Here is a 24,271-nt window from a genome sequence, read left to right on the forward strand (position 1 = left end):
GGGGCTCACTGTAATCCCAACACTTTGGGAGGCTGAGGCAGAAGGATCCCTTGAGGCCAGGAGTTCGAGACCAGCCTGGGCAACACGGCGACACCCCAGCTCTACTAAAAATACAAAAATTAGCTGGTGTGGTGGCGCATGCCTGTGATCCCAGCTGCTTAGGAGGCTGAGGTGAAAGAATGTCTTGAGCCTGGGAGGTTGAGGCTGCAGTGAGCCAAGATCAAGCCACTGTACTCCATCCTGGGCAACAGAGTGAGACCCTGTCTCAATCAATCAATCAATCAATCAATCAATAACTTAGTAACAGTGTTACTAAATTCCAGCAAACTAAGATTGTCTGACTCTGAGGTCTACTCTGTTACAAGGACAGATGATTAGCAAGCAGTAGAGAGGAGTTAATGACATGACAGCACTGAACTGAGACTTTCTCTTTGGGCATTGTTAGCAGGATTGAGAAAAACTGAAAAGATAATTCTTGCCTTCTGCCAGTGCCTGCCCAGGACTCCCTAAACCAGCTTGTGCAGTGTCAGAGAGGTAAAGACATCCCCCACACTGGAGGAGATGAATGTCAAATGGATCAATGTGTTGCCAATTTGTTTTAGAAAGGTGGATTTTTCAGAGAAAGGTTTACCTGGTTATGCTTGGCATCCTGGGCTGATGACCCATGAAGGATTAGATGTAAAAACAAACCAAACCTGCTTGCCCTTAAATAATGTTATTTCAAGGGAAAGGTCTCAACCCTGAAATAAACCAGGTTTCAAGCAACAATGTGAATTTATTTTGACAACATAATCCAGAGTGTAGGATTTGCCTCCGGGCTATGGGTTTTTTTCTGTCAACTCCACTAAGGACAGAAGGAGAACTGAGGAGAGGAAGGATCTTTACTTTCAGGCCAGTGAAAGTTTATTATTGTTGTTGTTGTTGTTACCATTAATAGATTATTTGCTGAGCTTCTTTGAACAGAAAATGGAAAGGAGAACTCAACTCTTTCTTCCTCCCTCTGTCCTTTCTCCTCTTTCTTCTTTTCTTATTCTCTCTCCCCTCCCTTCCATATTTCTGGAGATCTATGATGTTTCAGGACAGTGTTTCCAGCTTTGGTTCCTTTGAACACCAGCGTCTCCATTTCTCCATCCAATCAGATACAGATTTTGAAAAACGGAATTCCCTTTTCTAAATTTTGAAAAATCGAATTTCCTTTTTATTCTCTCTCTGAGACAGGGTCCCACTCCAGTGTCCAGGCTGGAGTGCAGTGGTGCCATCACAGCTCACTTTGCCTCGACCTCCTCCTGGGCTCAAGTGGTCCTCCCACCTCAGCCTCCTGAGTAGCTGGGACTACAGGTGCACACCACATGCCTGGCTAATTTTTGTACTTTTTGTAAAGACAGGGTTTCCCTATGTTACCCAGGCTGGTTTTGAACTTCTGGGCTCAAGCGATTGGCATGCCTCAGTCTCCCAAAATGCTGGGATGACAGGAGTGAGCCACTGCACCCAGGCTTCCCTTCCTTTTCTTATATATAAATTTGGTCTGACCCTAAAACAATGAGAGAGATTTGATCATCTGGTTGTAAAGCCCCTACCAATATACAGTACGAGATGGAGGTCAACACAAACGGGGCAGGCAGTTTCTAAAGCCACCTTGTTGACCACACCTGGTCGAACCCGTGAGGCTCACCAGGGAGGGGCTGCAGAGGTCTTCCATTACCATTGGCTGGCTGACCACACAGGGAGATCCCTACTTCCTTCATATCAGTGTTGCTCAAGTTTTAGCCCAAGGAGACCTTGAGATTCCTGGGCTGCATCCCCAGAGATCCTGACTCAGTGGTTCTGGGCGGAGGCCTGGGATTCTGCATTTCTAACAAGTTCCTCCAGGTGATGCTGATGCTGCTGGTCTGACGACCACAATTTCAGGTCTTGGGCCACTGGGCATCCAAATCACTTGCAGGTGCTTGTGAAAAGGCAGATTCCTGGGCACTACCCCCAAGACATTCTGATTCTCAGGTTCAGGGTGGCTCCTGGGAATTTGCCTTATCAACCAGCCCTGGAAGGAATCTCTGAAGTCCACCCTTTGAGAGGCACCGCCTAGACCATTAGCACCTGTAATGCTGAGGTGAGGAATGCGGAGGTGAAGGGATTTGCTTCAAGGTCGTTCTGCAAGTCAGGAACAACTCCCTGGTGCCTGGGCCCTCCATCTTGGAGCACCCTGGACTCCTCTTTCCCTACCAGGCCACATTCAGCATGTCAGCAAATCCTGTTGGCTCTTCTTTCAAAACACGTTTAGGGTTTCCTTAAGACTCTAGCAAACAGACTTGGGTGTAGGAGAGTAAATTAAACTAGACTGGTAAAATGTGGGTCATTGTTGAAACTGTGAGTTCATTTTATTACTCACAATTTTTAATTTATATTTGAATTCTTCCATAACAAAAAGTTTTAGGTGTTTGATCCAACAAATTCACTTCTGGGAATTTATCTTAGTCATTTTTTTTTTTTTTTTTGCTTTCTGTCCAACAACTTTACTAATGAACATTTTAAATAAACAAAACCTCTTACAAATAAAAATATTTTTTCAAATAACAATAGTGAAAAACCGGGGACACATTAAGTCTCCTTTGTTTTTTTTTGAGATGGAGTCTCGCTCTGTAGCCCAGGCTGGAGTGCAGTGGCACCATCTCGGCTCACTGCAACCTCCACTTCCCAGGTTCAAGCCATTCTCCTGCCTCAGCCTCCCAAGTAGCTAGGAATACAGGCATGTGCCACCACGCCTGGCTACTATTATTATTATTATTTGTATTTTTAGTAGAGATAGTTCACCATGTTGGCCAGGCTGGTCTTGAACTCCTGACCTCAAGTGATCTGTCCATCTCAGCCTCCCAAAGTGCTGGGATTACAGGCATGAGCCACCGTACTTGGCCTAAATTCTCATAATAGGAAAACAATAAACTATGGAACACTCCTTGGTGGATTTTTTTATAATCAAGAGCATTTATCCAGGCTACATACCAACAGGGAAAACATGATACACTATTAAGTAAAACAATAGGACATTAATTTGTATATATTGCATAATTAAAACTATGTAAATATTTGTATCTTTGAAAAATAATTATATATATTCAGAATCTAATCATTTCCCACTTCCTTCAATGCAATGGCCTTTGTCTCTTGGGAGAGGAGGGCACTGGAGTCCTAGTCTAGGGGTGCCCAGCACCCCAGTCTCTTACCTGCAACACTGTAACAGCCCTGCACTGGTCTCTCTGCTTTCACCTTTTCTCTCTCCAACCTCCTTGGCACTGGCCAGCTAGAGAGGTCCTTCAGAACATGAATCAGCTCATGCCCCTCTTCTGCTTAGAACCCTAGGAAGCTTCCCCTATCTCTCCAACTAAAAGCTGCCTGCCATGGCTGTCCAGGCTGCAGAATGTCAGCTTGCCTGCTCTGATCTGCTGCTCGGTTCCCTGCCTAAGCCTGCCTCTCCAGCCATGTTGGCCTCCTGGCTGCTCTTCAGGTACACACTCCAGTCTCAGGGCCTTTGCATGTGCTGTTTTCTCTGCCGGGAATGTGCTCCCTCCCTCCTTCATGGCAGTTCTTCAGAGAGGTCTTACCTGGGCTCCTTATCTAAAATAGATCCATTCCCTCTTTTTGCTCCCAAACTCTTTATATTTATTTATAGCACTTATCAACACCTCCCACAGTACATTTATTACATCTGCTACTCTCTAGAATGCAACTTCCTTGAGAACAAAGACTTTATGCTTGATTCTCTCCTGCATTCCCAGCACCTAGCATAGAGCCTGACACATAGTAGGTGATCAACAAACACCTGCTGAATGACTGTTGTACTGAGTAACTATCCAATGGGGGCTGTAAGCTACATGTGGGCTTTGTTTCTTGGGTAACCTCCCCTCCTTAATCCTTCTGGCATAGGCAGACTCACAGCAGGTACCAACAGAAGGTAAGGTGGCTGATCATTTTTCCATAGGAGGCCTCCATGGCACACAGGGTGGAAAGTGCATTCTGTGAATTAGAGGCAGCAGAGCATGGCGGCTAATGGAACTGGCTCTGGGAGGTCAAATTCTGGCTTAACACCACAAGCTGGGCAGCCTTGGGAAAATTATCAGAATTCTCAGGGCATTAATTTTTCCTTGTGCAGAAAGAGAAGGATAATGACAGCTCCTATTACCCAGGGCTGGGGAATAAATAAGAGAATGCCCATAAAGCACTTAGCAAGCACAGTGCCTGGCATGGAGGTGACCAGCAATGAGACGCAGTCAAATTAATCAACAGCCACATTTGTGCCTTTGTCTCTTTCAAGTTTACAACCTGCTCTTATATACATGCTTTAGCTGATCTGGGCCTTTGAACATTTTACAGGTAAGAAAATTGGGCCAGAGGAAAAAGTGCTAGCTCACAGAACACAACTCAATTTTTCTAGAACTTCTGGTGCTCTTTCTTTCAGAACACAAGTGATTATTACTGCTGATGTGAATCAAGATGATTTGGAGCCAGGTGTGCAGTCTCAGCTACCAGAGAGGCTGAGGCGGGAGGATCGCTTGTGCCTGGGAGGTCAAGACTGTAGTGAGCCATGATCATGCCACTGCACTCCAGCCTGGGAGACAGAGCAAGGCCCTGTCTTGGGGTAAAAAAAAAATTGGATGGCCCCACTGGAGTCCCAGACTCTAAAGTGTTTGCCTAGTGTAAGGCTGTGGATGGCAAATGAATTCCAAAATGAAATCAGCCAGCCAGCCACATGCTTACAACCTAGTGGCGGCAGAGAGTGTACAGTCTCCCTCATCTGCAGCTCTTTCTCTGGATGAGGCTTGAGAGCAAGTCTGGACAGGCAAACCATCTCTCAGTCCACCCAGGACTTAAAATACTTCATTGTTTTCCCAAAAGGGAAAAATAGCAAGGCCCGTTCTGTACAGTTTCTCCTGCTTAAGAGTTGGGTGGCAGCTCTATGCAGCAAATGCTGACTTTGGGGTTTGAGATCTTTGATACCCTGTGACCTCTGAGCTCTGACCCAGGCTGCACCTGACAAAAAAATGTTTCCTCCCACAGGCAACCAAGGGAGAAGGCCCAGCAAGGAGCTCTTGGCCTGGCTCAGTGGAGGCTCTGCCACCTTTCCAGGATCAAAAGCCAATGGAGGTGACATGGTGGGAAAAAGATCTACAGGGGTCAGACATGGAATTTTAGAACCACAAGGTCAAAAAACCATGGGCTCTCGGGAGTCATGGATTATTAAAACTGCAGCATCTGAGAGACCAAAACACTCACGACTTAGAGCACCTTAAGCCTCATGGTGTTGGCAGAGATTACATCGGAAGGGAAGGGTCAAAAGGTGCTTCTCCACTGATAATTCCGATGGCTTCTGGGCGCTGGGCATCTTCTATGTGGTCAGAACCTTGGCAAATGTTCCCTTGTGAGAATATGGCCTGAAGGCTCCAGCTGCAGGAGGAGGCTGGGAGAACAGGCTTTGGATATCAACCTAATGCCAACATTCTACCAACCAGGCCCTGCTGGGGCAAGAGATCAGAAGAGATTTGATGGTGCCAGGTTTGCAGTGGCCACCAATCACCAAAAGACTGTGAGAACAATACCATGAGAGTCTGACTTGATAGTATGTGCTCCTTGCCAGGAACGTGCTATGTGAGTGGCACCTGGTCGCCCACAGAGCGCTGCACAGCACTACGACCGATAACTTCCATTTGCATAGTGTTTACAACGCTGGACAATGTTCATCCCCCAAGCTCCAGAAATGGCCTAGGAAGTGGGGGACAACAATGGCTCTGGCCAGGCAGTAGGGATGGCTCTTGAGGGCCACACTGGCGGACACCTTGAAAAGCAGCCAAAAGACTCACACCAGCCCCAGCCTCATCCACATTCAGTTAAGGTCACTTTAGGTACCTACGTTAATAGAATTCACTGATTTTCAAAAACTACAGAGAGTTCTAGGGTAGTCATGACCTTGTATCAAAATTATAGAAATCTTCCTATAAAAAATCTCTCTGAAGAGTTCAGCATCTCAGGCTGCTCAGAGCAGAATGGACTGAAAGATGGAGGCTGGACTGCTTTGCCGGTATGAGAAATTCCCAGAAGAGCAGGAAGTACGTGCAATGGGAGATGCTCCTGCTCCTAGGAACTTGGAAGTCCTATGCCCTGGGATACGGAACGTCTCCCTCCTCCAGGGGTCCCTGGCACTCTTCTCCATCTTTGCCAGGTGAGAAGAGGAGTTTGCAATCCCGGAGCACCTCTGGCTGCCAGGCCTGGCTGGAAGGACCAGCTCAGATTCTGGTCCCTCCAGGATCACAGGGCCTGGTGCTCAGGCCAGAATCAGAACTCATCCCGCAGCTGAGGAGGCCTGTCCATGCCGAAGAAAGAAGATGGCCTCCCCTGGAGGTCCCGCTCCCGCTTCACAAAGGCAGTGAAGGAGGAGACACAGTTGCCAATAAAGTGGTCGGCTTGGCCGAGGATGTACAGGTCCACCTGGGCCACCTCAGGCTTCAGGCTCACCACCTTCACCTGCAGGAGGAAGGGCAGAGCATATAAGCTGGGGTGGCTGCAGGCCGAGGCCTGCCATCCACACCCCCAACCTTCTTCCCTGGGCTGCAGTTACAGAGACAAAAGGAGGGGCAGAGAGGAGGAAGATGTGGTTCGGTGTCTGAGGCAAGCATTGCCCAGCTGTTGCTTAGGCCCACCCCACCCTTCCCCGCTCCAGGAGCCTCAGCTCCGAACAGACCATTCACGCCTTCATGCCTTCACTTGTGCTGTTCCCTCTGCCTGGAATGCTGTTTCTTCACCCGTTAAAATACCCACCAGACTTTTTTATTTTATTTATTTTTTAAGATAGGTTTTTGCTATACTGCCCAGGCAGGTCTTAACCTCCCAGGCTCAAGCAACCTCCCACCTCAGCCTCCCAAGTAGCTGGGACTACAGGTGTGTACCACCACGGATGTGGTTAATTTAAAACAATTTTTTAAGAGGAGGAGGTCTTGCTATGTTGCTCAGAATGGTATTGAACTCCAAGATTCAAGTGACCCTCCTGCCTCAGCCTCCCAAATAGCTGGGATTATAGGCATGAGCCACTGTGCCTGGCCTGACGAGACTCTTAAGGCTAAGCTCAAGTTCTGTTTTTCCTAAAGCCCTGGCCTGATGGACTTCCCCACCAAACCACAGGGGAACAGAGAGCCTCACATCTTCCAGTTCTGGGCTGGATGCCTCCGTCTCCCATCTACCCCAAATCCAAGCCCAAGGTCTGTGTCCAATCTACCCCCGAGATATTCCCCAAAGGTGAACCCTTCTCTTGAGGGACCGCCACTCCTTGGGCCCGATCATCACAATCTCTTGCCTGATGGACTGCAACAGCCTCTTCCTGGTCCCCTCACTGCCTCTCCTGGTCTGCTCACCACAGAGCAGCCAGAAGAAACTTTTTGAGATAACCTTGCACCTGTCCTTCCCACCCTCCAAGTGTAACACCCTTTAATGATGCCCTACTGCCCTTCAGATATGGGTGACATATTGTGAACGTGGCCTACAAGGCCCTCGTTGGGCCTCTTCTTATCCCACCCCCATCATTCCTTGAGCTCCAGCCCCTACCCAGGCTCCTGCCCTCCTCAGGATGTTTGCACATGTTGTGCCGTTCAGGGTGCACCTCCCTTTACCTGGTTAGCTCCTAGCTCTCCTTCAAACCTCAGCTTCAGTGGTACCTCCTTGGGGAAGCGCTCCCTGGCCCTCCAGCCTAGGCCAGAGTCCTCTGCTCTTCACTCTCGCAGAACCCTGCTGCTCTACTTTGGAGCACACATCTCAGCTTATAGTTTTCACTCCTTAGTGATTCTCTGATTAGCATCATCTCCTGCCCCTGACTGGGGCTCGAGCTGTGTCGGTTTGCTCTCCACTGCTGGCCAGGTGCAGCACAGAGCCTGCCCCAGTGAAAATCTGGTGAGTGGACAGGTGAATGAATGGACCTGCCCATCTCTCTAGCAAGCTCCTGAACCTACCTTGTGACACACGTTATTAGCTCCCTGCAGTCTCTTTTCCCGGGTATAGAATGTGAGCCCTGGAGGGCGGGACCACATCTTATTTATTGGTACCCCTACTCAGCACTGGACCAGCTTAATGGAGGAGCAAGGCTTAGTTCAGGATAAGGGTGGCCTCTGAACCCATGGAGAAGGGAATTGAGGGGTGGGGAGGGACGAGAAGACTGGCATGGGGGGACAGGAAATAGAAAATGGCAAGAGATTCAAGGTACAACAGATACAGACTCCAAAAACTCACAAAAAAACTCCCTGGGACTCTCCAAATGCTTCAGCTTAGTACAGAGGTAGTTGGGGGTTGTAGGTAGGTGAGGGGAATGTGGGCAGAGTTGGGGCTGAAAGTGCTTTGCTGTTCCACAGAGATTTCTGATGTAACAAGAATCATCATCCTGCTATCTGGATTGTAGCAAAGAAATAATACCAGTTTAATCATGGCCAAAATCCCCCAAACAATTCCACTCACATTCTGAAACTTACCCACTCTGTGTCATGCCCATTATAATTAGCTCTGGGGCTGCTTGGGTAAACTCTATCCTTTCTTGGGACTTTGGTTTCCTCAGCTATAAAAGAGGGTTTGGGTTAGACGACCCGAGGTCTCTCAGCTCTGATTTTCTCTTAATTATATCTTTCTTCTGCATTTATTTATTTATTTATTTAATAGAGATGGGGTCTTGTTATGTTAGGCCGGGCTGGTCTCGAACTCCTGGCCTCAAGCAATTCTCCTGCCTTGGCCTGGGATTACAGGCACGAACCACTGTGCCCAGCCCCAGCTCTGATTTTCTGTTCAGTCGGTGGGGGAGGAGATTAGAATGTGCTGACTTAGCACTTCCTCTCTGCACTGGAGCTTCCTGTGTATCTGGGGTGAGAGAGAAGGGGAGGCCCTTGATATAAAGCCAATGGCACCCAGTGTCTGCCTCTTAAGGCCTGCACAGCATTTACAGTTTTCACTCATCCTACAAAGTCCTATGGAATGCTTAATACTAATTCAGTTATTTTATCAATACGTACTCACTCATTACCTGAGTATTACTCTTCACTGATACAGTAAGCACTGACCAATAACATTCTAGTATTTACTCGTGTACTGAATACTCACTATTCATAGCTTCTTCAAGGGTTTATAAGCACAAAGATCCTTTCCTTCCTTCATCAGCCACCAATTTCTACTATTGATGATAGCTAACTTTATTGAGCACTTACTCTGTAGCAGGAACTATTTCAATTTCTTTACATTTGACCTTCACAACTGCCCTGTGAGATAGGTATTATTCAATCCCATTTTATAGATGAGGAAACAGAAGCACAGAGAGGTCAAATAACTTTTTCAAGGCTCCACAGTGGGTAAATTCAAGTTCTCTGACTCCAGAGTCTCTGTTACTAACTCCTCCACTATACTGGATCTCTCCCCAGAGCCCATTCTCTACATCCTCATTCAACAAACTGACTGCCTACTAAGTGTCAGGCACTGTCCTAGACACTGGTGATGGTAAGGCAGGGTTTCAGTCCCAAAGAGGTTGAAGCACCAGGCTAGACATCAACGAATGTAACAGTAAGTCAGCCTTGGATCCTGCCTTCAAGGAGCCCACAGCTCCTGGGAGGAAGTAAGACATGTTTCGACACCAGTCTCATACAGTCCAGAAAGTGCCCAAGAGAAGAAATGACACAGGGCCGCGAAGGTCCCAGCGGGGACAAGCGAGCTCCAGGAGCAGACGAAAACCTGGAAAGACTGCGGAGGAGGCCTCTGAGCTGGGGTTTGAAGGAAGGTAGGAACTGGAGAGGAACGGTAGATCCAGGCAAAAGGCTTGTAGGGGAGCCCGTGAAGCATGCAGTGGTCAGTGGGACCACCCTGACTCCTCCTTTCATTCCCTTCCTGCTGTACTCCCACCTGGCCCACACATACCTTCCCTTTGAAGAACTGTTGGAGCTCAGGCACGTAACTCTCGGAATCAGTAGCAACATAGACCGACTGGGCATCCAGTGACTTCACCCAGAGCTTCAGAGCCCTCTGGATCTCCTTCAGGTCAGGCAGGCACATAGTCATCGTGAGGGGGGCCGCTGTGCTGCGGCTGTAGCCCACACACTGCGGAGAGGCCATGAAGTGCGAGCCTGCAGTTCCGTCCTTCAGCATAGCACAGGCATTTTTCTATGGGGGGCAGGGAACAGGGTTAAATACTGGCAACTGCCCTGGTAAGTGGAAAAAGACAGGCTATACAGGAAGACCCTAATTACCTTTTTTTTTTGTTTTTTGAGATGGAGTCTCACTCTGTCGTCCAGGCTGGAGTGCAGTGGCATGATCTCTACTCACTGCAACCTCTTGTCTCTCGGGTTCAAGCAATTCTCCTGCCTTAGCCTCCCGAGTAGCTAGAACTACAGGCACCTGCCACCATGCCCAGCTAATTTTTGTATTTTTAGTAGAGATGAAGTTTTGCCATGTTGGCCAGGATGGTCTTGAACTCCTCGGGTGGCCCACCCGCCTTGGCCTACCAAAGTGCTGAGATTACAGGCATGAGCAGCCGTGCCTGGCCTAACTATGCTTTTTTTTTTTTTTTTTTGAGACAGAGTCTCGCTCTGTCACCCAGGCTGGAGTGCAGTGGCGTGATCTCAGCTCACTACAAGCTCTGCCTCCTGGGTTCATGACATTCTCCTGCTTCAGCCTCCCGAGTAGCTGGGACTACAGGTGCCTGCCACCACGCCTGGCTAATTTTTTTGTATTTCTAGTAGAGACAGGGTTTCACTGTGTTAGCCAGGATGGTCTCTATCTCCTGACCTCATGATCCGCCCACCTCGGCCTCCCAAAGTGCTGGGATTACAGGCGTGAGCCACTGTGCCCAGCCCCTAACTACATTTTTAAAGAAAACATTGAGGACCAGGCGCAGTGCCTCGCACCTGTAATCCCAGCATCTTGGGAGGCCTAGAGGTAGGCTGATGGCTTGAGCTCAGGAGTTGGAGACCAGCCTGGGCAACATGGCAAAACCCCATCTCTAAAAAAATACAAAAATTAGCCAGGTGTGGTGATGCGTGCCTGAGGTCCTAGCTACCCAGGAGGCTGAGGTGGGAGGACCACCTGAGCCCAGAAGGTGGAAGCTGCAGTGAACTGTGATTTTCCCACTGCACTCCAGCCTCGGTGACGGAGTCTGGAGACCCTGTCTCAAAAAAAGCACTGAGGGAGGAAAATGCATCAAAAGAGTTAACAGTGGTTATTTCTGGGTGGTGGGATATTGGCTTTTTGAAACAAAAATTACTTTGCTTGGTCTTACTGCATTATCTGGGACATTCACTGAATTCTGAACAGTGGCAGTGCTAACAGGCAGCCTTATCTGATTCCCATCTACAGTGGGAACACTTCCAATAGCTTCCCAGGAGGTATGCCATCTGCTGTGGTTTCGAGAGATAGCCTTTATCAAGGTAAGGTGGGTCCATTCTATTTCTGGTTGGTTATGAGTTTTTATCATGAACAGGTGGTGACTTTTATCAAATGCTTTCTTGGCCTCTATTGAGATGATCATATGATTTTTCTTCTTTGGGTGTTAATATAGTAAATTTCATTACATTCTTGTGATAGATTTTACATGTTTGTGTTGTGTGCTAATATGTTATTGGGTTTGACCTGTTAATATTTCACTTAGGATCTATGCATTTGTGTTCATAAGCGACAATAGGCTATAATTTTCTGAGCTGACCTTATCTGAGTTTGGTATTAGTGTTATGCTAGCTTTATAAAAAATAGCATCTTATATCTCTTGATGTTGTAGGAAAGTATAGATGGGAATTACTATTCCTTGAATGTTTGGTTGGAGCCATTCATAAAATATCCTGGGTCTGGCTCCCTTTCTTTGTGGGGGTGGGGGGAAAGGGGAGAGTTTAGTAATGTAAAAATGTAAGATTACCTCATCAATCGGCTATGAGTTAATTTTAATTTTAGTATTTTTCAAGTTTTCTGCAATGAGCATTTCTAACATATCTACGTATCTTCTTAAGTCAATTAAGGCAACAGTCTACACTGATTCTGTTATTTTCACACAGAGGTGAAAACTTCATTGGAATACGAGGATTCTGCACATTTAAACAGCCTCCAAATTCTGGAAGGATGACATCTTCATTTCTTGGGAGCCACGCCTCATCTCCATAGTTTGTTTTTCAATACAGAGTCTACTAGCCAGACACTGAGCTAGGACAGGGGACTCCTGGACTGTGGCCTCTTTATGGCTTGCTGCCTGACCTGGGGTCTGGCGTGATTTCTCAGTTTACCTATCTGTAAAATGCGGATAAAACAGCAGCTGCTACAGTGAGAGCTGGCCGGCAGGCACTCCGGAGTTACATTTTGATGTGTACTGCAGTGGGATGATGGGACACAATCCCACGAACCAGGCCAAGCAAGAGCTCTCTGCTCTGGCTGGGACGCGGGGCCAATCCCTACAGGCCGGGGCCCTGCTCAGGGACACATCCAAGTTAGCCAGTGAGAGAGGAAGGGGGAAGTTACCCAGTCAGAGCCAATACGCAGATGAATGCCCACGTAGGGCCGGTCAAGGTGGGCGTGAATCTGGGCTTCTCCTGTCCTCACCATTTCGTCTGACCATACCATGTACTTCTGCAGTGGCCTGTGTTCCTCCAGGACAGGGAACTGGGCCGGGGCTCCCGGCAGGGCAAGCACCGGATGTTCCTTTGGAGAAAATCTAGACAGGAGATGGAATGAGGGAAGTCAGAGGATGCACAGAGAGCCTGGCTGCCACCCCCACGGAAAAAAGGATGGTGTTGCACCATGCCCCAGAGACCCTGCGGAGGGGCCCCTGTAACATGCAAGAAGCACGAGAGGTTGTGAAATACCAACGGGCTGATAAGGAACCTTGGTGGCGGCGGCAACAGGCACAATATGCAATACTGTCCCGCCGCAGGGAATTTACAACCCTCTTTGCTTGTTGAACAATTAAAACTTTACAGTAGAGCATTCCAACCTTTTATATGTCACGCTGGCTTCCAATCTGTGGTGCGGTAATTCACTCCAGGGTGGGGTGTCTGGACCAAGCCTTTGCCCTTTTACCTACACGGCGGGACTGGGACATGCAGCTGCTTACAGAAGCAACGGCCAGGTCACACTCACAGGGACTATGTACACTGGATTTGAATCATTCATTCAACATTTAAAAAACATTTATTGACTGCCTACTATGTATTGGGGCCTGGGGGAAAACAAGACAGGCACGGTCCCTGTGCTATGGAAGGGAGCAGAGGTCTGCAGGTGCCCCTATCACACCCTCCCAAGCCCCTGCTTCCCCCTTCATACACAGTACACCTCATAATTATTTCACATCTGTTTCTGCTGTGGGAAGGCAGTGGTTACAGTGTGCACAGAATAATGTCTGGCATACCCAAGAGCTCGGTAAATATTTTTCTTTTATTTTTCTTTTTTGAGACAGGGTCTTGCTGTCACCCACGCTGGAGTATAGTGGGTCACTGCAACTCCACTACAGGCTCCAGAAAAGACCCTCCCACCTCAGCCTCCTGAGTAGCTGGGACTACAGGTACGTGCCACCAGGCCCAGCTAATTTTTTATGTTTTTTTGTAGAGATGGGGTTTCACAAGGTTGCCCAGGTTGGTCTCGAACTCCTGGACTCAAGTGATCTGCCTACTTAGGCCTCCCAGGGTTGGGATTACAGGTGTGGGCCACTGCACCTGGTCAGTATTTCTTAACTGAACAAATGAGGAGCAAACCTGTGTTCCCTCTTCAGCTAAACCCAGACTACGTCTCAGCAACATGAAACACCTTGCTGTTCCATGTTCACAATGCACTTTCAAGTTCTAGATCTCCGTATACTTCTCTCCAGCTGGAGTGGGGAAGTGCCTTCTGCCAGCCAAAATCCTTTCCTTAAAAGTATAAAATGAGAACAGCCATTCTGGAAAACAGTTTGGCAGTTAGGTATGCAGTTACCTCATGACCCAGCAATTGTACTCTTAGGCATTTATCCAAGAAAAATGAAAACTTACGTTCACACAAGCCTATATACCAATGTCTCTTGCAGCTTTATTCATAAAATAGTCCCCAACTGGAAACAACCCAGATGTCACTCAACAAGTAAATGTCTAAACACACCGCAGTACGCCTGTATCATGGAATGTGAACCCCACCAAAATAAGGAACACACTAGCAACACAGGCAACAATTTGGATGATGTCAAGGGGATTATCCTTGGGTCAGGGAGGGTGGGCAATCTCAAAGGTTATGTATTGTAAGGTTCCATTTATATAAACATTTTAAAACGATAACATCGAGAAGAGAACAGAAATGGAGAAGAGATTAGTGGTTGGCAGAGGTTAGGAATGGGGTGTATATGTTTAGGGAGGTGGGTGTGGTTATAAATTGGCAACACAAGGATCCTTGTGATAATGGAACTGTTCAGTGTCTTAACTATGGTGGTAGTGGATACATAAACCCACACACAATAAAATTGCACAGAACTAAATACACACACACACACACACACACACACACACACACACACACAGAGGCATGCGCTCACACACTCAGAAGTACAAGAAAACTGAGTAAGATAGGTGAATTGTATCAATGTCAATATCCTGGTTGTGATACTGGACTATAGTTTTGCAAAATGTTACCATTGGGGGAAATTGGGTAAAGGCTACATGGGAGGTTGCTGTCTTATTTCTTACAACTGCATGTAAATGTACAATGACCTTAATGAAAATTTCAAATAAGAATTATGAAATATTTCAAACCATTCAGGCAAATACAGAAAATAATTTAATAATTTATATACCCATGACCCAAATCAGCAGATACTAACTTTGCTTTGTTTCAGGTTTAAAAAAACAAAACAAAACAAAACAAAACATACACACACCTAAATACAAGCTCATCCTGCCATCATCCTTCTCAGAGGATAATGTGTTTTAATGTATGATTACACTTTTACTATAGGCATCCAAAAGGAGGGGAGGCTTCTTCTGAGTGCTTTCTATGGACTGAAATGATGAAGAATGTAGATTAAGCCAGAATGCTTTGTTCCAGTGTTGACTACACCACTAGCTAACTTGGGCAGCTGACTTCACCACTCTGTGCCTTAGTTCCTCATCCGTATAATAGAGATAACAGATAACAGTTCCCACATCACAAAGCTGTTTTTTTTTTTTTTTTTAAATTGTGGTTGGGTGTGGTAGCCACTCCTGTAATCCCAGCATTCTGGGAGGCTGAGGTGGGCAGATCACTTGAGCCCAGGAGTTCAAGACCAGCCTGGGCAACATGGCAACACCCCATCTATCCAAAAAAATCAAAAAATCAGCCGAGTGTTGTGGTGTGTGCCCGTGGTCTCAGCTACCTAAGAGACTAAGTGGGAAAATAGCTTGAGCCTGGAAGGTTGAGGCTGCAGTGAGCCATGATTATGCCACTGAACTCCAGCCAGGGTGACAGGGTGAGACCTTGTCTCAAAAAAATAAAAAAAAAAGTTGGCTGGGCGCGGTGGCTCATGCCTGTAATCCCAGCACTTTGGGAGGCCAAGATGGGCGGATCATGAGGCTGGGAGATCGAGACCATCCTGGCTAACACAGTGAAACCCCACCTCTACTAAAAATATAAAAAATTAGCCGGGCATGGTGGTGGGCACCTGTAATCCCAGCTACTTGGGAGGCTGAGGCAGGAGAATGGTGAACCCGGGAGGCAGAGCTTGCAGTGAGCCGAGATTGCGCCACTGCACTCCAGCCTGGGCAACAGAGCGAGACGCTGCCTCAAAAAAATAATAATAAACAACAACAAAAAAAGTTGTATATATTTAAGATATACAATATGATATTCTGATACACGTGTATGTAGTTAAATGATTAGTACAGTCAAGCTAATTAATATATCCATTTATAGGACTATTGAGAGGATTAATGTATTAATCAAAACAAAGCATTTAGAACAGTACCTTGGCACATAGAAAGCTCTCAGAGAATGCTAGCTCTCATCATCATCATCACATTGCATGTAACCTAGTTAAAGGTTACATACAAATCTAACCAACTTTTTAAAAATTCAACTTTATGTTTCAGAGACTTGGCCATGTTGATTATGTGGATCATGTGGTTGTACTGGCTTCTCTAAAAGTTTTCCATTTTGTACAAATAAACTGCAATTTACCTACTTACTTTCCTCTTGTTGGACAGTGAGGTCGTTCCAATCTTTCTCTCACACAACAGTGCTCTGACAGACATGCCACTCATTCTCCACACCCAACACAGACCGCTTGCTCAGCAAACACCTTCCACACCTCCAAGGTCAGTGGGAACTCCCAAGCCTCACCTCCTTAGGGAGGGTTTCCTGTCCCACTTCTCTTGCTGCCTTCTGCACAACGATATGCCCTGCAGCCATCTTCCCTGCCCATGGAACTGTCAGCTGGTGAGGCTGGGGACCCAAGCAGCCTGTTTGCCATTGCTCCCACATACACTATCCAAGGCCTGTGTCACTTACACAGGCTTTGGACCAGTGACAAGAAAGTGTTCCCTGATGGTCCAGCTGTGTGACACTTGTCTTGCTAGACTCCAGTTTTCTTTTTTTTTTTTTGAGATGGAGTCTCGCTCTGTCTCCCAGGATGGAGTACAGTGGTGTGATCTCGGCTCACTGCAACCTCCGCCTCCCTGGTTGAAGCGATTCTCTTACCTCAGCCTCCTGAGTAGCTGGGATTACAGGCACATGTCACCATGCCCGGCTAATTTTTGTATTTTTAGTAGAGATGAGTTTTCACCATGTTGCCCGGGCTGGTCTCGAACTCCTGATCTCAGATGATCCACCCATCTCAGCCTCCCAAAGTGCTGGGATTACAGGCGTGAGCCACCGCGCCCAGCCTGGACTCCAGTTTTGTTTATATACATAACTGTGAATTGTTTATTGGGCCTCATTATGGGACAGGCAATGCTCCGATTGCTTATGTATATTAAGTAATTTGATTTTCACAAGAGCTCTAGGAGGGAAGGATACTGTCATTCTCATTTTACAGATAAGGAAACTGAGGCACAGAGGTTACGTAACATGCCCAAGGTTGCACAGCCAGGAATTGGTGGAGCCAGGATTTAAATCCGGGCAGTGTGCTCCAGATCCTACATTCTTAACTACTACCCCCTCACTCCCATCTCCTCCACCCCTGACAATGAGCTGAGTCTGTAGCTTCATCTTCTGATTCCCAGCCCCAGCACAGGCCTTATCCCATGGTAGGCATCACAAATTTTTTAGAATAAATGGGAAAGATTTGGGGACCTCACCAGAAAGACCAGATCAGGCTGTCACGGGTTAGAAAAGGAAGGAACTCCTATTACCTGAGTACTACTAAGGGCCAGGTCTTCAGCTAATCTTTCAGATGCTACCTCAAAGGATTTTCAAAGGAAAACCAGAGTAGATCTCCCAGGGGGGCTGGAACATTGGGATAAAACCAGGATGTGCGCCCCCCGGCCACCCTCCGACCTCTTGGAAAGCACCTGCAGTCGACATTTGGTGAATTCCAGACTTGGAATGTGTGTCCCCTCTACCTGGATCTGGACCAGCAAAGAGCTGTCCCCGTGGGACAACATCAGCTCAGACCCAACAAGCAGCGAGAGGCTAAGGCTGATCTGCTCGCTCACTCTTGGTGAGGTAGGACAGTGCTGTCTGGAAAGAAAGCCGGGGGAACAGGGATCTTGGCTGGAAAGAAAATCTTGACCAGCTCCACCTGCCCGGTGACTGCTCACCCTTGGTCAGGTTCTTTGCCTACTGCTATCCAGCTGCAGTGGGCTGGCTTTCCTGCTGCTGGGCCCAGTGAACCTCTGGGGTTCTTCACCACCATGCCTGTGCTGCTGAGATTCTCCAACAAACTGGGACATCTCTGTATACAGCATCTATTTATGTGTCCAGTGTATATTTGTGGGACCACGAGTGGATGAACCCCATATTGAGTGCAGAAGACCCAGAGACATGAACAAGGCAGGGCCTTGTTCTGGATGTCCCTGCCATGAAGGACTGTCTTTCCCTCCAGGTCTCTGCATGGCTGGCTCCCTCTCACTCTTCCAGTCTCATTCTGGTTCCCACAGGGAGGCGGCAGCAGCCTGGGAGAATGACAAGCCATGCGCTCAAATACGTGGACCATTATACATGAGAATGGTTTGGCATGACGGTCCATTGCCTTCCGACAGTCAATGTGCAGTAAGTGTCAGCTGAATTAGGCTGACATAGGCTATTCACAGGCTCAGAACCATCAGAGCTGGAAGGATCCTCAGAAAGCATGTGGTAAAGAAGAAATACATCTTATCCTCTTTCCCGAGAACCCAGTTTTCAGCTGCATACATGGCAGCCTAAAATAAAGACACTTCTTATCAGCCAAACATACCCCGGGGGGCGAGGGGGAGAAAGACAGACATTTCTAAGTACCTCTTGCAGCTAGGTATGGCCCATGTGCCCTAATACTAGCTAATGAGATGTAAGCAGAAGGGTTATAATGAACTTCTGGGAAAGCTTCTTAAAAAGGGAGGATATGCCCTTTTGCAACTTTTGTCCCTCCAGTTGGGATGTGATGGCTGGAGCTTCATCTGCCATCTTGGCCCATGAGGTGACATAAAAGCTAATACTGGATGGCTGAACAAAGAGATGGAAGCCTGATTCTTTTTTTTTTTTTTTTTTTTTTGAGGTGAAGTCTCACTCTGTCGCCCAAGCTGGAGTGCAGTGGCATGAACTCGGCTCACTGCAGCCTCCGCCTCCCAGGTTTAAGTGATTCTCCTACCTTGGCCTCCTGAGTAGCTGGGATTACAGGCATGTGCCACCATGCCCAGCTAATTTTTTTTTTGGTATTTTTGGTAGAGACGGGGTTTCACCATGTTGGCCAGGCTGCTTTTGAACTCCTGACCTCAAGTGATCTGCCTGCCTCTGCCTCCCTAAGTGCTGTGATTACAGGTGTGAGCCACTGCGCCCAGCTGGATTCTTGGTGACACTATGGAGCTGCTATCCAGCTCTGGACTGCATACCCAGTTCTTCTTTTACTTAAGAAAACAATAAACCTTATCAATCTGCTCTTATTTGGGGCTTCCTGCTACCTGTAGCCTAACTTAAGTCTAACACACCTAGACTTGTGGCCTACAAACTTCTTCTGCCTTACTGAGAACCCTGATATATTTAAGGGTTATTGGTTGAAGGCAATAGGGAGGAGGAATTGAGCCCCTGGAACTTGGTCCCCTGCTGCTGCCCCCGATAAAGGCCCTAGAGGCATTTTTTTTTTTTTTTCAGCCAGTCTCACTCTGTCGCCTAGACTATAGTGCAGTGGACAGATCACGGGCTCACTGCAGCCATGACCTCCTCAGGCTCACCTGATCCTCCCACCTCAGCCTCCCAAGTAACTGGAACTACAGGTGTGTGCCACTATGCCTGGCTAATTTTTTCTATTTTTTGTAGAGATAGAGTCTCCCTACATTGCCCAGGCTGGTCTTGAACTCCCGGGCTCAAGGGATCACCCGCCTGGGCCTCCCTGTAATCCCTTAAGATTACAGGTGTGAGCCACCATGCCTGACAAGCACTTCTTGAAAACTCTGAAGATAGCTTCAAAACCACTCATCTTGCCCATCCCCTTCATTTTATAGATGGGACATTGAGGTCAGAGAAGGGGAATAGCTGCCTAATCGCACAGTAAGCCTGGGAAGAGCTTCACTTTCTGATTCCATTCTTCTCTCCTCTCCAAGGACAAATTTGCATAGCAAGGAAGTATCCTGTATCTTAAGAAATGTTTAATGCTAAATGTTCATAGACATTCAAATTCATCCCTACTAATCATTCACAGGCTTCTTAGCAGATTGCCTCACAGGGTCTACAAACCTGAGTGTTTTGACTCCCGCCCACCTTCTGATCTCCTTTCCTGTGTGGCAGATTAAAAGTGGTCATCAAGTCTTTGAACCCCTTCCCATTAGGTGGGCTCTGCCTCCTCCCAATAGCACCCCAACACAAATGACACTGTGCCGGTTTCCAGATTCAGTTGTTAGGGAGCCCGCAGTTTCTATTTTCTGTCTCTTGGGACACTCACTCCCTGGATGCCCCCTCTCAGAATACAGGCGCCATGCTGTAAGAAGCCCAAGCCATATGGAGAGGTCATGTGTACACTTGCTCGTTGGTGGCCCCAACTTGGCTCCCAGATGACAGCAGCATCACCCACCAGACATGAGAGGGACTTCCTGGACATGTAGCTCAGTCAAGCCTTTTTTTTTTGAGACAGAGTTTCGCTCTGCTGCCCAGGCTGGGATGCAGTGGCACAATCTTGGCTCACTGCAACCTCGACCTCCAAGGTTCAAGCAATTCTCATGCCTCAGCCTCCTGAGTAGCTGGGGTTACAGGTGTGTGCCACCACGCCCAGCTAATTTTTTATATTTTTAGTAGAGATCAGGTTTTGGCATGTTGGCCAGGCTGGTCTTGAACTCCTGGGATCAAGTGATCTACCTGCTTCAGTCTCCCAAAGTGCTGGGGTTACAGGTGTAAGCCATTGTGCCCAGCCTTGGTCAAGCCTTTAGATAACGTGAGCCCTAGATGGGCATGGTGGCTCATGAAGAAATCCCAGCACTTTGGGAGGCCAAGGCAGGATACATTACTTGAGGCCAAGAGATCAAGACCAACCTGGGCAACAGAGCATGATCCCCATCTCTACCAAAAAAGAAGGATAACTTGAGCCCTAGCTGACAGCTGACTGCAGCCACATAAGACCACAAGCAAGAACTGCCCAGCTAACTCAAGTGTCCATCAATAGGTGAAGAGATACACAAATGTGGTATATACATACAATGGACTATTAGTCAGTCTTAAAAGGACTAAAATTTTGATACAGGCTACAACACTGATGAACCTTGCCACATGAAATAAGTCAGACACAAAAAGATACATATTGCATGATTTCACTTCTATAAGATACCTAAGTACCTATGAGATACCTAGAGAAATTCAAAGACAGAAAGTAGAAAAGCATTTACCAGGGGCTGCGGGGACATGGAAATGGGAGTTATGGTTTAACGGGTAGAGTATCTGCTTGGGAAGATGAAAAAATTCTAGAGATGGATAGTTGTAATGTTTGCACATGTGAATGTACTTAATGCCACTGAAGTGTACACTTAAAAATGGTTAAAATGTTTAAAAAAAGTTCCACTAGTATACATATATACACACCAGTAACAATTTTTGAAATCTTGTGTTTTTAAATGTTTAGAATCGATCCTGCCAGCAATATTTACCAAACTGGTAAATACTGATACAAATTACATCTCAAAAGGACAGGTTTTTTAATTAAGGAGGGGTATCTTTTTTTTTTTCTTTCAGATGGAGTCTCGCTCTGTTGTCCAGGCTGGAGTGCAGTGGTGTGATCTCGGCTCACTGCAACCTCCGCCTCCCAGGTTCAAGCAATTCTCCTGCCTCACCCTCCTGAGTAGCTGGGATTACAGGCATGAGCCACCATGCACAGCTAACTTTTTATTTTTAGTAAAGACGGGGTTTCACCATGTTGGTCAGGTTGGTCTCGAACTCCTGACCTCGTGATCCGCCCACTCGGCCTCCCAAAGTGCTGGGATTACAGGCGTGAGCCACTGCTCCCGGCCTCATCTTTGTATTTTTCTCTCTCTCTCTCTCTATATATATATATATATTTTTTTTTTTTTGAGATGGAGTCTTGCTCTGTTGTCCAGGCTGGAGTGCAGTGGTGTGATCTCGGCTCACTGCAACCTCCGCCTCCCAGGTTCAAGCAATTCTCCTGCCTTAGCCTCCTGAGTAGCTGGGATTACAGGCATGAGCCACCATGCACAGCTAACTTTTTATTTTTAGTAAAGACGGGGTTTCACCATGTTGGTCAGGTTGGTCTCGAACTCCTGACCTCGTGATCCGCCCACCTCGGCCTCCCAAAGTGCCGGAATTACAGGCGTGAGTCACCGCGCCTGGCTGGGGTGTTTCTTTTTTAAGATAGGGTCTCACTCTGTCATCTAGGCTGGAATGCAGCGGCACTGGCTCAATGCAGCCTTGAACTCCTGGGCTCAAGCAATCCTCTTGCCTCAGCATCCACAGTAGCTGGGACTACAGGTGCACGCCACTATGCCTGGCTAATTTTTAAATTTTTCTTTTACAGGGACAAGGTCTTGCTATATTGACCAGGCTAGCCTCAAGTGATTCTCCTGCCTTGGCCTCCAAAAATGTTGGGATTACAGGTATGAGCCGCTGAGCCCAACCAAAATGAAAAAGTTAATTATTATTTGATTATATATTTTATATATATATATATACACAAACACACTGATTTCATTTTAAGCTAATATGTGTAGATATGTATGTGTATATATAATATATATATATATATAAATGTGTGGAGGACACAAGTATACACATCAAAATGTTAATTTTTTTTGGAGGAGTAATGAATTACATGTAAATTTTTCTTCTTCATTAAAAAAGAAAACTCTAGGCCAGGCATAGTGGCTCACATCTGTGATCCAGCGCTTTGGGAGGTCGAGGCAGGAGGATCACTTTAAGCCAGGAGTTTAAGACCAGCCTGGGCAAGATGACAAGACTCTGTCTATACAAAAAATAAACAAAATTAGATGGGTATGGGGGTGTGCATCTGTGGTCCCAGCTACTTGGGGAGTTGAGGTGGGAGGAGCTCTTGGGCCTGGGAGGTCGAAGCTGCAGTGAGCTGTGATGGAGCCACTACAATCCAACCTGGGTAACAGAGTTAGACCCTGTCTCAAAGAAAAAAAAAAAGAAAAAGAAAAAAGAAAGAAATCTCCCACCAAATCTGAGGCTACTCATTGCCTCAGAATAAAGGTCATTCATTCCAAGAAACAGATGTTTAGCCTGAATTTAAACTTTGTACAGCAGGGATTCCATAAAGAAAACAGAAAAATGAAAACCCAAAAGAATTGCCTAGCTAAGCCCAGTTAACCCACAGTCCCAAGAGAAATAATAACTATTGTTATGCTAAGTTTTGTAGTGATTTACTATGCAGCAACAGATGACAGCAACATCCTACCATTCTCTCACTCACTGCATACCACATTGCCTTCTTTCTGCCCCCTCACCATACCAAGCTTATTCCTGCCTCAGGGTCTTTGCTCCTGACTTCCTGTTGTGAACTACTTTCCCTCTAACTCTGACATAACTGGCTCCGTCTCATCCTTCTGGTCTTAGCCCTGCCAATCACATACCACCTGTTTAACATCCTTCTAAGCACCATGTCACTCTGGAACTATCCTATGTAAAAGTTTATTCACTATCTCCCCTGTTAGGCTGTGAGTTCCATTGGGGCAGGGACCTTATCTGCCTTATTCTGGCCTGTATCCCCAGCATCCAAACCAGCCCTTGATGCTCAGGAAGTGCTTCTTAAATACATGTTGAAGGCAGGCAGGCATTTGCCCAGAGACTGTCAACTCCCTTAAACTCCCTCCAGGGACCTCATCTTCCCTACTAATTTTCCTTTCCCAAAAACTTGGCTGTAAGGCACAAACTTCCTCAAACCCTCATGTAATTCTTACAACTCAATGAACTCACACAAAGCTATGGGGCAATAAACAAGTGTTTCAACAACACTCCCCATGCACCATTGTCCTTTTTCTTCCTACTAGGATTGTGTGCTTTTTCTGGCTTTTTGGAATTTGCTTTTGGAGCTGCTTTTAGAGTTGGTGGCACTTTTTTTCCCCCTGGCATATTGTCAACATGGGCAAATCTCCATCATTTGAGGGCAGGTCTGCCTCTGGCAACAGCTCCAGTTCATTCGGAGGTGAATGGGAGTGTGCTATCTGGGATCAACAATGAAGAAGATTTAAATCTGCCATGACTGAGGATCCTCAGTAGCGCATGAACTAGGTGCAAAGACAAGTCCCAGAAAGGAACTGGCAGCTGTTAAAGGCACAGCTATTTAATCCATGGTGATTAAGAACAGGTACTTTGGGACTGGGCGCAGCAGCTCATGCTTGTAATCCCAGCACTTTGGGAGGCTGAGGTGGGAGGATCACTTGAGGCCACGAGTTTAAGACCAGCCTGGGCAACATAGCAAGATCCTATCTCTACAAAACAAAACAAAATATTAGTCAGGCGTGGTGGCACATGCCTGCAGTCCCAGTTACTTGGGAGGCTGAGTGGGGAGGATTGCTTGAACCTAGGGATTTGAGGTTACGGTGAGCTATGATCATACTACTGTACTCCAGCCTGGGAGATGAGCAAGACCCTGTTTCAAATATAAATATATAAAATAACTGGTGCTTTGGATTCAGACTTCCTGGGTTCAAAA

The 24,271-nt window shown here is 46.9% G+C and overlaps 1 protein-coding gene across 1 annotated transcript in view; it reads right to left on the bottom strand.

Annotated features, from left to right (window-relative positions):
* Nucleotides 1–2,344: 2,344 nt before the first annotated feature.
* The window catches only part of POFUT1 (protein O-fucosyltransferase 1), a 32,821-nt gene continuing 10,894 nt past the window's right edge, over nucleotides 2,345–24,271 (bottom strand). The window contains exons 5-7 of the mRNA XM_011959899.1: nucleotides 12,502–12,694; nucleotides 9,922–10,164; nucleotides 2,345–6,510 (exon numbers count right to left, since the gene is read on the bottom strand). Coding sequence (XP_011815289.1) covers nucleotides 6,322–6,510; nucleotides 9,922–10,164; nucleotides 12,502–12,694 — 625 coding nt within the window. The 3' untranslated portion in view covers nucleotides 2,345–6,321. The remainder of the gene's footprint in view (nucleotides 6,511–9,921; nucleotides 10,165–12,501; nucleotides 12,695–24,271) is intronic.

Source organism: Colobus angolensis, unplaced genomic scaffold (assembly GCF_000951035.1).
Source record: "Colobus angolensis palliatus isolate OR3802 unplaced genomic scaffold, Cang.pa_1.0 Scaffold114, whole genome shotgun sequence".
In the NCBI taxonomy this organism is placed as follows: Eukaryota; Metazoa; Chordata; class Mammalia; order Primates; family Cercopithecidae; genus Colobus; species Colobus angolensis.